At 39.7% G+C, this 14631-nt stretch overlaps 1 protein-coding gene across 1 annotated transcript in view; it reads right to left on the reverse strand.

The window, feature by feature from the left end:
- Positions 1 to 14631, reverse strand: part of Lama3 (laminin subunit alpha 3) — a 231364-nt gene that overhangs the window by 158493 nt on the left and 58240 nt on the right. Inside the window, exons 7-10 of the mRNA XM_076836560.2 lie at positions 9867 to 9982; positions 8033 to 8151; positions 2950 to 3040; positions 445 to 576 (exon numbers count right to left, since the gene is read on the reverse strand). Of these exons, the coding sequence (XP_076692675.2) occupies positions 445 to 576; positions 2950 to 3040; positions 8033 to 8151; positions 9867 to 9982 (458 nt within the window). The remainder of the gene's footprint in view (positions 1 to 444; positions 577 to 2949; positions 3041 to 8032; positions 8152 to 9866; positions 9983 to 14631) is intronic.

Below are 14631 nucleotides of genomic sequence, written 5' to 3' on the forward strand. Positions count from 1 at the left end.
TTTCTGATGTCTTTTCTCATAAAGATGCTGCACCGTGGAGGTAGGTGCCCTGATAAATGGCCTGTTCTATAGCAGTAAAGAGGAACTACAACTCCCTGGCTCCCAAAATATGACACATACTATATGCAAACAAACATCTGGAAGCTCAAGACATATCTCTAGATTTAACAAGAAAAGTCATACACAAGGATTATTACTAAGTTGAAGTTCCCAATATTTGACCTACTGAAATGGCTGTGTCTGTTGGTATATTGTAATATCTTAGAGTTAAATAGGACTAGAATTATAAAGCTTAAGTTCCAAACCTTGGGGAACACTTTCACGTAAATACAATCTATCTGGCTCCAATTCTGTCCCTCTCCCCGCCCCATCCCACCTACCCACAGGTGTTACTGCACAAAGGCCAGCAATGGGCCAGAAAGGCTGGCCTCTCCAGGTACTCACTCAAGCAAAATGGGAAGTTATAGTAACCAGCTGCACACTTCTCACAGTAGTCTCCATGGAAATTTGGTTTGCAATGACAGTGGCCTGAGCCCTGCTCACAGTCATCTGCATGCTCAGGGTTACAGCTGCAAGCTAAGAGAAATAACAAATTCCAGAGGATCAGTCCTTCACTGCACTGCAGATAGCAAGTATGTTTCAATAGCTCCCAGCAATGTTTCACATGTGGTCTAGAGTTACCCTTGAAAGGGCACAGTCTATTTCCCACTTCAGACCTCATTGGTGGTTCTCATTGACTGAACCTCATGGGCCATCTGAGAACAGCTGTCATGAGCACCCACACTGAGAAGCTCTCGAGAAGTCAGTTATTCCACCGAACATTGCCCAGATCACTGAGCAAGGGGCAAAGCCTGCACAGACCACAATCAGGGGGACTGGCTGGGTTGGCTGTTCTGTGGGTTCTGTCAGGTCTGTTGGGCACAGTAAGCCAACCATGAATATCCACAAAGTGGCCTTCAGTACCCAGTTGTGATGTGCACACAAGTGTACGTGCCTAGACATGGATAGATAGTGTGTGGCCACAAGATGATGCCCATAATAATCTCTAGTGTTAGATGGAGTGATATGGCATGCTGAAGGCAGAGTTTTCTAACAGAGATGATCAGTAGGCTTGCATTTCAAAGGGAGAATAAGAAGTTTGATACAATCCACTGCTTGGGGCTTCCCTTTATCCAGCAGGTTGTTACACTGGACCCGGAAAAAAATACTGTCATAGCTCATCTGAGTCCATGTCCTGATGTCCTTTTCCTGATTTGTTTATAGGACACAGATGTGTCCTATAAGTCCTTTATAGTAAGCTTCTAATACCACTTCAATGATGACTTTGAAAAAATCTAGGATAGGGGTTTTGAGTGAGGTTCCTAATGCAATTACATTCATAATGTCCTGTTTTCCTTTGTGATGCCTGTTCTTTGTGGTCATAAGACAAGAGATGGACATGCTTTGCAGGACACAGGGAAAAAGGAAGGGAAGCATAAATACTTTTGTTTAACAACTAAGAATGTGTGGGCTCTCATCCAGCGAGGAGGTCCATGGAACAGCGTAGAGGAGAGTGTGGCTGCAGAGTTGCTAATTAAGACCTCCGGAGTCCAAGCAGGAAGCAGGTCTGATTTTATTGCACGGTTACCATGTATATATACTCAGGCAGTAGCTAAGCAGATTACAGGCAGCCACCAATGCAATTTCTGCTAACTGTCCTTGCAGCAACCAAATGAGGAGTGGGCCATGGAGCAAGCACAGAGACTGCAACACATGGCCTCATGCCCAGGGCTGTGCCTATGGGGTAAGTGGTCTTCTGCTCTTGAGTCTAGTATGAGAGGAGTGGCCTGCCACTCAGACGCCCCTAACGTATGCCATGTACGCAGTACTCCATGCACTTGTCCCCACATAAGAAGGCCCTAGAAAGAAACAAAGACTTTTCTTTGGACTTTAATGTCCTCAAATGTTCATGATATACTGAATTTATATGGGAATGTGGGCAGGCACAGAGACCAACTTCAGGACTGGAATTGTTCTCCACTGTGACAACTAGACAATGTAAAAGAACAGTGTCAAATAGGCCTAAATCTGACCTAAAACCAATAATTCCACAAGGAAAAAACTAGCATTGTTCTTCTGTATAATAAAAGTGTCGTGGCATAGTTGTGCCAGACAGAAATGAATCACATGCTGGATCTATCAGTTGGTGGCTATGTCACCCAGGCCAAAATATTCAACTACCCAGATCGCTTGGTTTCCTCATATCTAAAAATGAGAATAATAACACAATGTACTAAGTTTGTTATAATAATTAAATAAGACCTCAGCACAGTATTTAAGCAGTGCCTTGTTTAGGGCAAGTGCCCCATGAGTCACAGAAATTTTAAATACTATGACTATTTATTAAATTCTTATGACATCACTGCTATGTTGTTTTGATGCTAATTTCTGATGAAAGTTGAAATTCCTGGAGATCATAGAAATATGTCAAAAATGGAGGGACTGCTGGGTGCAGTGGTGCATCCCTGTAATCCCAGCAGCTTGGGAGGCTGAGTCAGGAGAATCGCAAGTTCAAGACCAGTCTCAGCAACTTAGCTAGGCCCTAAGCAACTTAGCAAGATCCTGTCTCAAAATAAAAGACATAAGGGGCTGGGGATTTTGCTCAGTGGTTAAGCAATTCTGGGTTCAATCCTTGGTACAAAAAAAGAAAAGAAAATTTATTGCAGGCCTAGGGTGACAGGCTAGATGTTAAATATTTTTCTAAGTACTTTTAATACCATTTTACTTAATCCTTCAAAATATATTATCAGTTCCAGGGCTTGAAGTGATTATGTAACTGCCGGAAAGGAGTAGAAGCAATAAAATGAAGAGAGAGGGAAGGAAGATTGTCAACCCATCAGAACCAAGTCTGACCACTTCCTTGCAGCAGTCGACACAGGCCAAGATCCACAGAGTTGAAATAAAACTTACGGATGCAGCCATGGGGGGCATCAACTGGAACCCCATAAGGGCGGTAATAACCCTTGGCACACTTTTCACAGTTCACCCCAGCTGTGTTGTGCTAGAAAGAAAACAAAGAAACTTAGAAGGAAAGATACTAGAAAAGCCCAGTACTCTTGATTTTGTGCTATTTACCAAGAGAAATAATTCTGTCATATTCAATTGAAATTTCAAAGTCACTAAAAACATAAGCATTGATCTTGATCTTGGGTCTCTGAGATTTGCCAAAGCACTTTGATTTAATCTTGGCTCTAAAAGTAATAATAATAATAGTTTTTTTTTTTTTTTTTTACCCAGTGGAAAAGGAAATGAGGAAAGTTCTGTGAACCAGACAACCAAACCTTTCCCCTCTAAAAAAATCATTTGCTTTAATGAAGCACTCAACATTTGAGTGAGAAAAAACCTCAAGGACTAGCCCCATGGCTTCATTCAGATGAACTGATGAATGGATAATAAACCACCTTTAGGTTTAACTGAAGGAATAAAAGGTCATGCTTCATTTATACCTTTTCCCATTTTTGGAAAAAATAGCATATACATACAGACCTCTGTTTCTAGTGATTCTAATTTTATCTGTGCTTTAGTCATGAAACCATTTTCCAGGCCTTTTTATGAGGTGAATGGAAAATGTAGACATGGATCTCATGCACAGATCTTATTTTGAAGTATAATACCAGGCGGCTTTTTCTAGCTTGTGGTTCATCCTTATAATTGCCACAAAATCAAATTACCCAACAGGCATCATCAGTTTCCAAGAACTATACACCATGGATCTAGCTCAATTTTGCTTCTAATTTGGAAATGATTAAGAATACAGTGTTCTTTCATTAATGAAAGGAATGGCAATAGAAAATTAACAGGAACAAATATAACAAACTTTGACGCACACAAAAGTCTGCATAGAAACACAGTGGGAAGAACGAAGACTCATTCTCTATTCTCTTCCCTGTTTCAGAGGATTTTATTAACTACAGACTTTTATTTATTACTACTCCTTATCCTGTGGGCTAAAATCTGAATTCACTTTAATGCTGAGGTCAAAAACCCATGCTGGCCACTTCTCTGGCTTAACATTTAAAAGCACAAACATCGTGGGCAAATAAGAAGCAGCTGCAGCCTACCCTCTCTTCCCATCAAATGCCAATTAACCCTCCACTCTGTTGCTTCCTGTTGTGACTTATCGTAGAGAACATCGGTTAAGCTTGGCTGCCAAATTTTTTCCAATTGGAGTAGAAAATGAGAAAGTGTTGTCTGAGGTAGGCTGTCCAAGATTTCCCCTCTACTACGGAGCATCTGCCATGGAGAAGTTACATTTTTAAGACACAAAGAATAATAATAAAAGATTAAGAGAGAAAGAAATAATGCCTAGAGTTTGCAGATGGAATAATGCCTAGAGTTTGCTTAAAATCTTGGGTGGTTGTCTAGGACCTTCAAGGCCCAAGGATCAGATACACCATTGTATACATGAACATCACGGTCCTAGTTAGACCAAGGTAAGCTCAAGAACCAAGGACAGGGGTAACTTCATAATTTCCAAATTGGAGGTTCTGGGGGGGCCTTGCTGGAAAGAGTGGATGCTTGAAATGTAATTTGCATGACAACGTAAGGTGAGAAAAACCTCAACTCTCCAAGATGAAGAGTGGAATAGATGAAGATGGAATCTCTGGAGGCAGGAAGCCCATCCTCAGCTACCTCCTCCTTTGGCCCACCCATCTCATCTCACTCTTGACTTTCTGAGTCTAACTTATTTCACCTAACATCACACTCTCCAGTTCATCCACTTCACAAGTGATGAAGTTGTTTCACATAGTTTCATTATGCTTCATGAATGAATAAAACTCCATTGTGTGTGTCTGTGTGTTTGTGTGTGTCTCTCTCTCACACACACACACACACACACACACACACACACACAATTTTTTTTATTCATTCATCTGTTTACAGACCCCTTGGCTAGTTCCGTAACTTGGCTCCTGTGAATTGTGCCACTGTAAACATGACCAAACTTGGTCACCTTGAAGTTCACCAAGTCAGCTGGCCCAGCTGCACCCCTCTCCTTCTCCATACCCAGTCAAGGCTCCCAAGTCTCTCTGTATGTGCATAATACAAAGTTAAATTTGCCCCCAAATGAGAACCAACTGTCCCACGATCATTTTTATAACGTTTATCTTTCCTTTCCATTAAAATTGCCATTTCATCTTAGATAAATATCTACATGAATTTGTTTCCAGATTTTCTATTAGGTTTTATTGGAATAGTTATTCCTGCAATGAGTCATACTTAATACAGATTCATGATATTTTGAACATCTCAGAAGACTAATTTCCCCATAATTGTTTATCTTTTCTAAACTATTCTAATATATTCTTTGATCAATAAACTTTAGAATCAGTCTATCAACCTTCATAAAAGTTCTGTTGGAATTCTTACTGTGATTACGCTGAGTGTATAGATTGGTTTCACAGAAATGGTATATATATATATATAGTATTCAGTGTCTGGAAACACATCATGCCTCTCCATCAAGGTCATCTTTTATGAACTTCAGTAATGTTTGATAGGTTTGACTATTGCTCCACAATCAATTTTTTTCTATCATCTCTCAGATCTCTCTAAGTCATTCTAGCATTCCCAGCTATGTATCCCTGCAAGTATGTGTTTTTGCTTTCTAACTTTTTGGAATCTCATGAAATTCCTGATCTGTTGATGACACTCTTTTCTGATGTTCATGCTATTATGGATTCTAGAAGGAGGGTGTATTTTTTTTAGAATCTTTTCTGACATGTCGTAGGGCTCCTTGCAGGAGGGAACATAGCCAGCTGTGCTCCGTGTGCTCTCTGGAGCCCATCTCTCGGTTTCATGTAGAGTTTGTTTGTGAAGGAGACAAACAGTTTGTAAATAGTGAGACCAAAGGCGAGGATTGTAGCTCAGTCGTAGCATGCTCACCTAGCACATGCAAGGCCCTGGGTTCGATCCTCAGCACCACATAAGAATAAATAAATGAAATAAAGGTATAAAACAAAAAAGAAAAAAATAGTGAGAACAAATACATCAAGGAACAACTGGGGAGTAAGTTTAAGACTTAGATAAAAAGTGGTGACTACCAAAGAGGTTAAGCTTTGTTTCAGTTAATGAAGATAAAATATCTTCCAGCATCATTTCAAACAACATTAGTATTCTTCAATCTCTGTTAAATACATCAAGGTTTCACTAAAGAGAAAGAAATCAATTTTAAAATGTGCTTCCCATCTTCTTTCATTGCTCTTTTCCCTCAACATTTTATTATGGAAAAATGTCCAGTTTTACAGGGAACACTTAAATACTTTCCACGGGAAGTATGCCATTACTATTGTACTGTACTTGCCTTATCACTTAATTCTCCATCTATCTACTCCTCTCTTCATCCACTAATCCATCGTATTTTATGCATTTCAGAGTAAGTTACAAATACCAGTCACTTTCCCCTAAGTACCTTGCTTATACTTTCTGGCTTTTGGTGTGAAACATACACAATAAGCACAAAGATCTTCATGTTCATTCATCAAATTAGAAGGCACACAAATGTGAAACTCTGTTCCTTATTTAGGCATAGAACAATCATCCCATAAAGTTCCCCATGTCCCTTCTCGGTCAAACTCCATCACCCTCTCCTCAAATACAAATCTCACTTTTCCACTCTTGGTTAATTTTTGTTTAAAATTTTCATTTGAAGGATACTCACACTATATGTACTTTTTTTAGTAAGTTGACCTTCACTCAGTGTTTCTAAGATTCTTACATGTGGCTGCATGCATCAGAAGTTTGTTCTTCTCTATGAATCCTTAGTGTCCCATTACACGAATATGCTAGAATGAACATCCATTCTACTGTTGATGAACAGGTAGGCTATTTCCAGTGGGGGCAGGAGGGGGGTAGTTGCATGAAGCAGTTATCAACTATGTGTAAACAAACATTTTTATTTCTTATAGATAAATGCTTAGGAGCAGAATTTGTCAGGGGAGAGATGTGTGTTCAGTCTTGTAAAACAATCGGTAGAATCTTCCCCAAAAGAGTTGTACCATTTTTTCATTCATATCAACACTGCATGATAGGCACATTGCACCAAAAATTAGTGTTATTAGCCTTGTTAAGAACTGCCATCCTAGCCTGGCATAGTAGTGCACACCTGTAATCCCAGCAGCTCTGGAGGCCAAGGCAGGAGGATCAAGAGTTCAAAGCCAGCCTCAATAACAGCGAGGCGCTCAGCAACTCCAGTAAGACCTTGTCTCTAATAAAATACAAAACAGGCTGGGGATGTGGCTCAGTGGTTGAGTGCCCCTGAGTTTAATCCCCGGTAAGCCCCTCCCCCCAAAAAATTGCCATCAAGGTGCATATGCAGTAGTATGCTATTGTAATTTTGATTTGCATCTCTCTGATGACTAATGATTTTCAGCACTCTAATTGGCTATGCATATGCCTACTTGAGTGAAAAGGTTGTTTAAATCTTTCACATATTTTGGAGTTTATTTGTTTTTTAATAACTAAGGTGTAGGAGTTCTTTATATATAAACCATTTGTCAGATTATGTTTTGTGAATATTTTCTCCCTCTCTGCGGCTTGCCTATTCATTTTCTTAATAGCGTCTTTTGTGAGCAAAAGTTTTAATTTTAATGAAATCCAAGTTGTTCATTTTTCATGGTTACTGCTTTCTGTGACCTAAGAAAACTCTGTTCATCCTCTGAATCACAAAGATATTCTCTTCTGTTTTTTTCCTTCTATTTTTCTTGGAAGTTTTTTAGATTTTGCTTTTCTTTAGATCCATGGTCCATACTAAATTGAAATACAAAACCCAATCAATATTGGGTAAACACACCTTTGGGTAAACATGCATTTTCTGTGCAACCTCTAAGTTATATCCATCTAGTAAGGTCTTTTGTGGCCAAAAGTGGAGAAAAAAATCTTAGGAAATACTTCTGACTCCATATCACTTTCTTGACATCTTTTGGGGATCAGAACTTACCAAATGCTGGTTCGCAACTATGACACACCCACTTTGATTTAGAGAGTGCCTTACCTGGCAGTCGATGCAGACCCCGCCACCTGCATAGATGCCTTGGGTATTCAAGCTTGCTTGCTGCTGCTCAACATCTGGGTCATAGTAACAGTCGATGGCATGGCCGTGACAATTGCAGGCTGAAAAACAGCACGCTAGGTCAGTATTCCATCATTACTATACAACGTCTAAGAAATTCCCACATAGTATCAGTGCTCATTGAAGTATAATAAAGTCTATTCTGGAACACTAGGGAAATAGTGGAGAATTTGGGGGATTTTTACACACAGACCAGTAATAGACTATTATGAAATTTATAGCTGCTTCCTTTTGGTATTAAATGAGAGGTTTCTCCTTTAAAAATTAAGATATGTACTTGAAACAAATTAAGATGCACCAAAATGCCGATTAAGCTTCATACAAAGAGATTAGTACTCTTACTGATTTTTTTTTTTTTTTAACCAGGGATTTAACACAGGGCACTTAACCACTGAGCCATATCTCAGACCTTTTTTATTTTTTTTTTATTTTGAGACAGGGTCTTGCTAACTTGGATCTTGCTATGGTTTGGGTCTGGAATGTCTCCCAAAGTCTTATATGTCAAAGTTGGGATTCCTGGGAAGTAATTAGATCACTAAATTGCTAAGGCTGGCTTTGAACTTGTGATCCTCCCACCTCAGTCTCTGAGCCACTGGGATTACAGATGTGCACCACTGCCCCTGGCTCTGGTGATTTTTCTCCTCCTCCTCCTTCTTCTTTTAAATAATTTCAAAAAATCTACAAGAAGTATATATAAAACTTCTATAATTAGAAAATGTAGTTAGAGTTCCATTTAGGATTTTCATCATTGCCAAGATTTAGAATATATCTTCATTACATTCCACTCAGATCAAATTTTCTAATTATTTGAATGTTTTTATCAAGTTCCCAGACACACATATTAGGGAAGAAGATGGAATTAGAAATTAAACAAGTTCCCCTGTTTATATAGGCTGAACACTTTCTTATTTTCATTTTCTCAGTGGTGCCAGATCAGTCTTGGCATTTATGAAAGTATAATAATTCATATTAATGATTATTATTATTGTAATTTGTCTCCTTGTATTTCTACCTTAATTCAGAGTAGGATAGTTTTCCCTTAAGTCGGTGAGTTTTTCATTATAGAGTGACCTATTATCTATAGTTGCATTTTCCACAGTCTGGATTACTTGCAGTCAAACTTGGTTTGAAAGCATTAAATGGAAAATTCCAGAAATAAACAATTCATAAGTTTTAAATGGCATGCCATTCTAAGTAATAGAATACTTAAGTAATAGTAATACCATGCTGTCTGGCTCCATCCTGCCTGGGACATGAATTATTCCCTTGTACAGAGTATCCACACTGTATATGCTACCAGCCCACTAGTCACATAGAAGCTGTCTTGGTTATCAGATCAACTGTCTTGGCATCACAGTGCTTGTGTTCCAGTAACTTATTTTACTTAATAATAGCCCCAAAGCACAATAGTAGTGATGCTAGTGATTTTAATTCAGTAAGTTATAACTTTTATTTTATTACTAGTTATTATTATTGGTATCTTACTGGACCTAATTTATAAATTAAACTTTATCAGAGGCATATATATATGAAAAAAAAACATGGTACATATAGGGTTCAATGCTATCCCTGGTTTCAGGGGATCTTGGAATTTATCCCAAGGATAAGAGATGACTATTAAGCAGTAACAGACCTGAGTCCCTAAAATGGACACGATCCCAGCCTCTTCAGGAACTCAGGGGGAAAAAAGAACACAGCATCAGTTTTCTGGTAGGACAGGAAGACCATCGCTCCCCAGTCCCACCCCAACACCCACCTTCACACTCATTGTTCTGCTCCCACAGTGCCGGCTGCCAGCGCCTCTGATTGTAGCCCACACAGCAGTGACTGCAGGTCTCCCCACAGGTGTGGTGCTGGCATTCACACCGGAACCTGGGCATGGGGGCAAAGCATATCTCAGTTATTGCAAAGTTTTGATTAAGGTCAGTTGTTCCTGTGTGCAAAACATGAACAGAGCCGTAGGGTCATCCATGGGCCATTCTCTGAGTAATTAGGAGAACAAAGCATTCTGTATACATTATTTCAAGTCCCCCCATAACCTGCTTGTTATCTACATTTTATAGATAATAAAACTAAGATTCAGAGGTATTAAGATGCTTGCCAAAGGTCAAGCGGCGATACGTGGAGAATCAGATTCCAAACCAAAATTGACTCTGCAAGCCTCAACTCTTTCTTCTCTATCACATCATGGCACAATAAATGGACAAATGAGCAAGCAAGTGTTCAGATTCCTGGGATGCATTATCACATCTTCACCAATATCCCAAGGAGTCCTGTGAGAAGTCCACTCGAGTCTCTTACTCTCAACCTGTGATCATGCACAGAGATTTACTGACCAGGAAGCACCTACGAAAAAGGCCTCGAAGGCCTTTGCTCTCACAGACTGTCCCCTATTCACCTCAAGACCACGAGCTGAGATCACTCAGAAGAGATGAAGCTAGAAAAATCTGAAAGATCTAACATCTGTCTTAAATTTCAAACCAAACCAAGGTCATAGCCTGGGTTTGCATCAGAACTCCAAGCTTTGAGCTCCCGTTCATCTGTACTTGAAAGAAGATTCAAAACAGTTTTCTAAGAAGGCTCTTGATTAGGCCTGTGGGGACTCCCCAACAGGACTTGGGCAGGTGGGATGGTGTGTCTTCAGCCATACTCTTAAGAGCAGAAGTGTCATCCCTCTTTCTGCCCAACATCCTGAAAGCCACAGATGTAGGTTTAACTGGTGGCATATAACAGCTGGAGTCCAAATGGGATCTTGTCAGAGAGGAAATTTCACCTCATTGCCAATGAAACACTTGGCATATGCTGGGTTGAAAAATATTTAGTAAAGTTGCTTGAAGAACATATGGTCCAGCTAAACTCATAGGGAAATTGAAATTGAGCACAGCAAATATAAAAAGCAAAGAAAGAGGAGACGGTATGGGGATAGGAAGAATAGTAAAATGAATTAGACATTATTACCCTATGTACATACATAACTATATAACCAGGGTATTCTACATCATGAGAAATTATACTCCATTTTATATATATGATGTATCAAAGTACATTCTACTATCATGTATAACTAATCAAAACAAATAAAAAATTCTTTTAAAAAAAGATATTGACTAGAGAGTCTGTTTCATGATGATCTCTCTACTCAACCCCCAGAGGAAAATTATCTAGTTCTAATATCTACAATCATGCTTCTCTTAAGTGAAGGATTGCTTTTTATATTGTGATCACAGTGAAATAGGAACGTGAGCAGATTTCCCTTGTTTAGTTGACTGCTAGGATGCTCAGAATTGAATGTGTAATCCTTCTTCCTGTCCATGCATAACGTCAGCATAGTCTACATCCTTGGCTAAAGCCACCTTCTGCCTGGTTAGCAACTAACTTTACCCATTATGCAGCCTTGGCTCCCTCCACTAAGTCATTGAGTCTACTTATACACACCATAAGATGTATTCCTATTCATGGGTGTAGTTTCCATCAGCATTGGTTCAAGATCAACCTTTGGGCAGAAGTGAATCAGGAGGCAAAGAAAGAAAAGGCAGAGTGGACAGATGGTGAACTGAGCTTTCCCCAAGGCACAGGAGGTACTTGAGCCATTAACCACTGGGTCAGAAGTCTCCAGGTCTGGCAGGGTCAACGTGGTTTGGCAGCTCTTCTAAGCAGGAAGCTCAGCCCCTCCCTGGTGGCTCTGGTTCTTTCTCACATGGCACCATTTTGTCCCAGGGCACCATTTTGTCCTAGAGATACTAAATGAACCTTTCTCTCCCCAACTCAAAACTTATCTGCTCTGGCTCCTAGTGTCCTGGAGCCCTCCTATCCAGGAGGTTACATGGTGCAGATAGATTAGTCATTAACAAACAGGTCCTTGCTAATTAATTATTGGTTGTTGAGTGGATGGGCCCTTTCAGACGGCACCCCTTGATCCCTGAAGGCAACATTAGGGTCTGCAGCCGGTCAGGAAGAAGGGCTCCACCCAGCACACCACACAAGCTGGTAGTGGGCAACTCTGCCCGAACACCAAGCGAGGCCTAAAGATACATAAGCCTGGATCTGGCTAAAAGTAAAATCCATCTCTCACAGGGAATTGTACACACAGAAAATTATTACTATACCCAGCAATCAGCTTAATGGCCAGCCTTTACAGGTGGAAACACAAATAGGTACAATTGCTGACCATTTAACATTTCAGATCTATGCATGTTATGGTTTAGATAAGAAGTAACCCCCAAAGCTCATCCATGAGCTTTTGTGCTACAAGGACAGTCAGAGGGGAAATGGTTGGGTTATGACGGTCTTAAACTAACCAGTGAGTTAATCCATTGATGAGGATTAACTGGGTGGTGACTGTAGACGAGTAGAGTGTGGCTAGGTCCCTGGGGTATGCCTTTGGAAGTATATATATTGTCCCTGGTGAGCAGAGTCTCTCTCTGCTTCCTGATTGTCACGGCCTGAGCTTCTTCCCTCTTCCACACCTTTCCACAATGATGTCTTGCCTCATCTCAGGCCCAGAATAATGGAGTCAGTCATCTATGGACCAAGACCTCTGAAAATCTGAATGCCCAATAAACTTTACCTCCTCTAAAATTGTTCATGTCAAGTCATTTGGTCACAGCAGCAAAAAAGCTGACAAAAAAATAATGCATCCTATTGTATGCAAAATATACCTCAGTTTTTTTTTAAAGAGAGAGAGAGAGAGAGGAGAGGAGAGAGAGAAATTTTAATATTTTATTTTTTAGTTTTCGGCAGACACAACATCTTTGTATGTGGTGTTGAGGATCGAACCCGGGCCGCACGCATGCCAGGCGAGCGCGCTACCGCTTGAGCCACATCCCCAGCCCCCTCAGTTTTTTAAAAGCAAAAATAGGGCACATGTATATTGGCACAGACTTAGTCCCAATAGCCAAAAGATAGATGCAATCTAGGTGTCCATTTATGGGTGAATGGATAAACAAAATGTGGTCTATACATATAAATAGATATTATTTCGGCCTTAAAAGGGAAGGAAATTTTGACACATGCTCAAGATGGATGAACTTGAAAACATGTGAAGTGAACTAAACCAGTTACAAAAAGACAAATGCTAGATGATACCACTTCTTTGAGGTACCTGGCATAGTCAAATCCATAAGACCAAAAGTAGAGCTGGCCAAAGGGTAGATGGGTAGTTTTGAAAATGGACACCAAGTTTCAGTTTTGCAAGACGAAAAGAGTTGTAGAGATTGGTTGTACAACACTGTGAATGTACTCAACACTACTGAATGGCACACCTAAAGATGATTTAGAATGGTATATTTTGCAATGCATAATTTTAAAAAGAAAGAATTTGAAATGTGTAACCCCAAGGTGACAATGAAGTCTTACTTCTCTTTTCAACTTTATCATTTATTAATGGCTTGCCCAAGTGCACCAGGTAGATCATGAAAGGAAGCTTAAATCCTGTGGTTTGCATTCAGGATCACCTCGGTTCAGGATGGTTCACAGTGAACTTTCCCTTGTAAAGCTGGAGAAACGATTGCATATTAAAAACAGATTGCTGACTAGAATCCAACTACACACTCAAATTAAATAAGTAGCATAAAAGAGCAACAACAACAAAAATTGTCTTCAGAGAAAAAAAAGTAGTTTGGAAGAGATAGGAAATGAAAGTGGTAATTGTTTCTGAAGAGGAAGACGAGTAAGTTCTAAGATAAATTCCATGAAAATAACAATAGAGCTCCTCAGGCTGTATCTAGAACCTTCAATATAGAGAACTCCAATTATGACTGGATTTCTGTGACCACTATGGTCAAACAGTGGCCATAAAATTTAAGTATTTAAGATATTTGAACAATGTCTTTCAAATAAATACTCAAAATTCATTATTGCTCCAGGTTACTCTTGGTATCAGCCCTCATGAATTACTTTTGGTATGAGTTCTTTTGGTACCTTCCCTCACTCCCCTCAAAAGAAGATATTTATTTCAACTAAATGTTTTCTAATATAATTTGAACTAGAAAGGAGGATTATTTAAACATATTTAGAAAGGAGATGATTTAGAACCAAATTTTCATCATTAAGCTCCTTGGCATAGGCAGAATTTGAGTGGGTCTGAAATCCATTGGACTAAATCATCACCTGCTTAATGGCAGTCGTACAAGATTTTCTGAATGGAGAGTATGTTCATAGTAAGCTGGGCCCAGTGTGTGCTCTTGCTTTCTGTGCCTATTCTGTCTTGAGGTAGAAAATGTCCAACATGGCAGAAACCAAAAACCAAATGAATGTAAAAAAAATCAAATTGTAGTGGGGTAGGGGGCAGAAAACTAATGGCTGCTTGGGGCATCTTCTTGGGTTTGGGGATTTAGTGGCTGCATCCCATATTATCCAGAGAGCACTGAGATGGATTAGTGACATCTGCTATGGGCCCAGTGGTGGTCTGTGGAAGGAAGTAGAGGGCTATTGAACCTGAAACATTCTTGTTGCAGGCAGGAGTCTAGAAATATTTAATAGGATGCAAACATCCACTGGAACAATTAGACTCATTCATGGCA

This window comes from Callospermophilus lateralis, chromosome 17 (genome assembly GCF_048772815.1).
Source record: "Callospermophilus lateralis isolate mCalLat2 chromosome 17, mCalLat2.hap1, whole genome shotgun sequence".
Taxonomy (NCBI): domain Eukaryota; kingdom Metazoa; phylum Chordata; class Mammalia; order Rodentia; family Sciuridae; genus Callospermophilus; species Callospermophilus lateralis.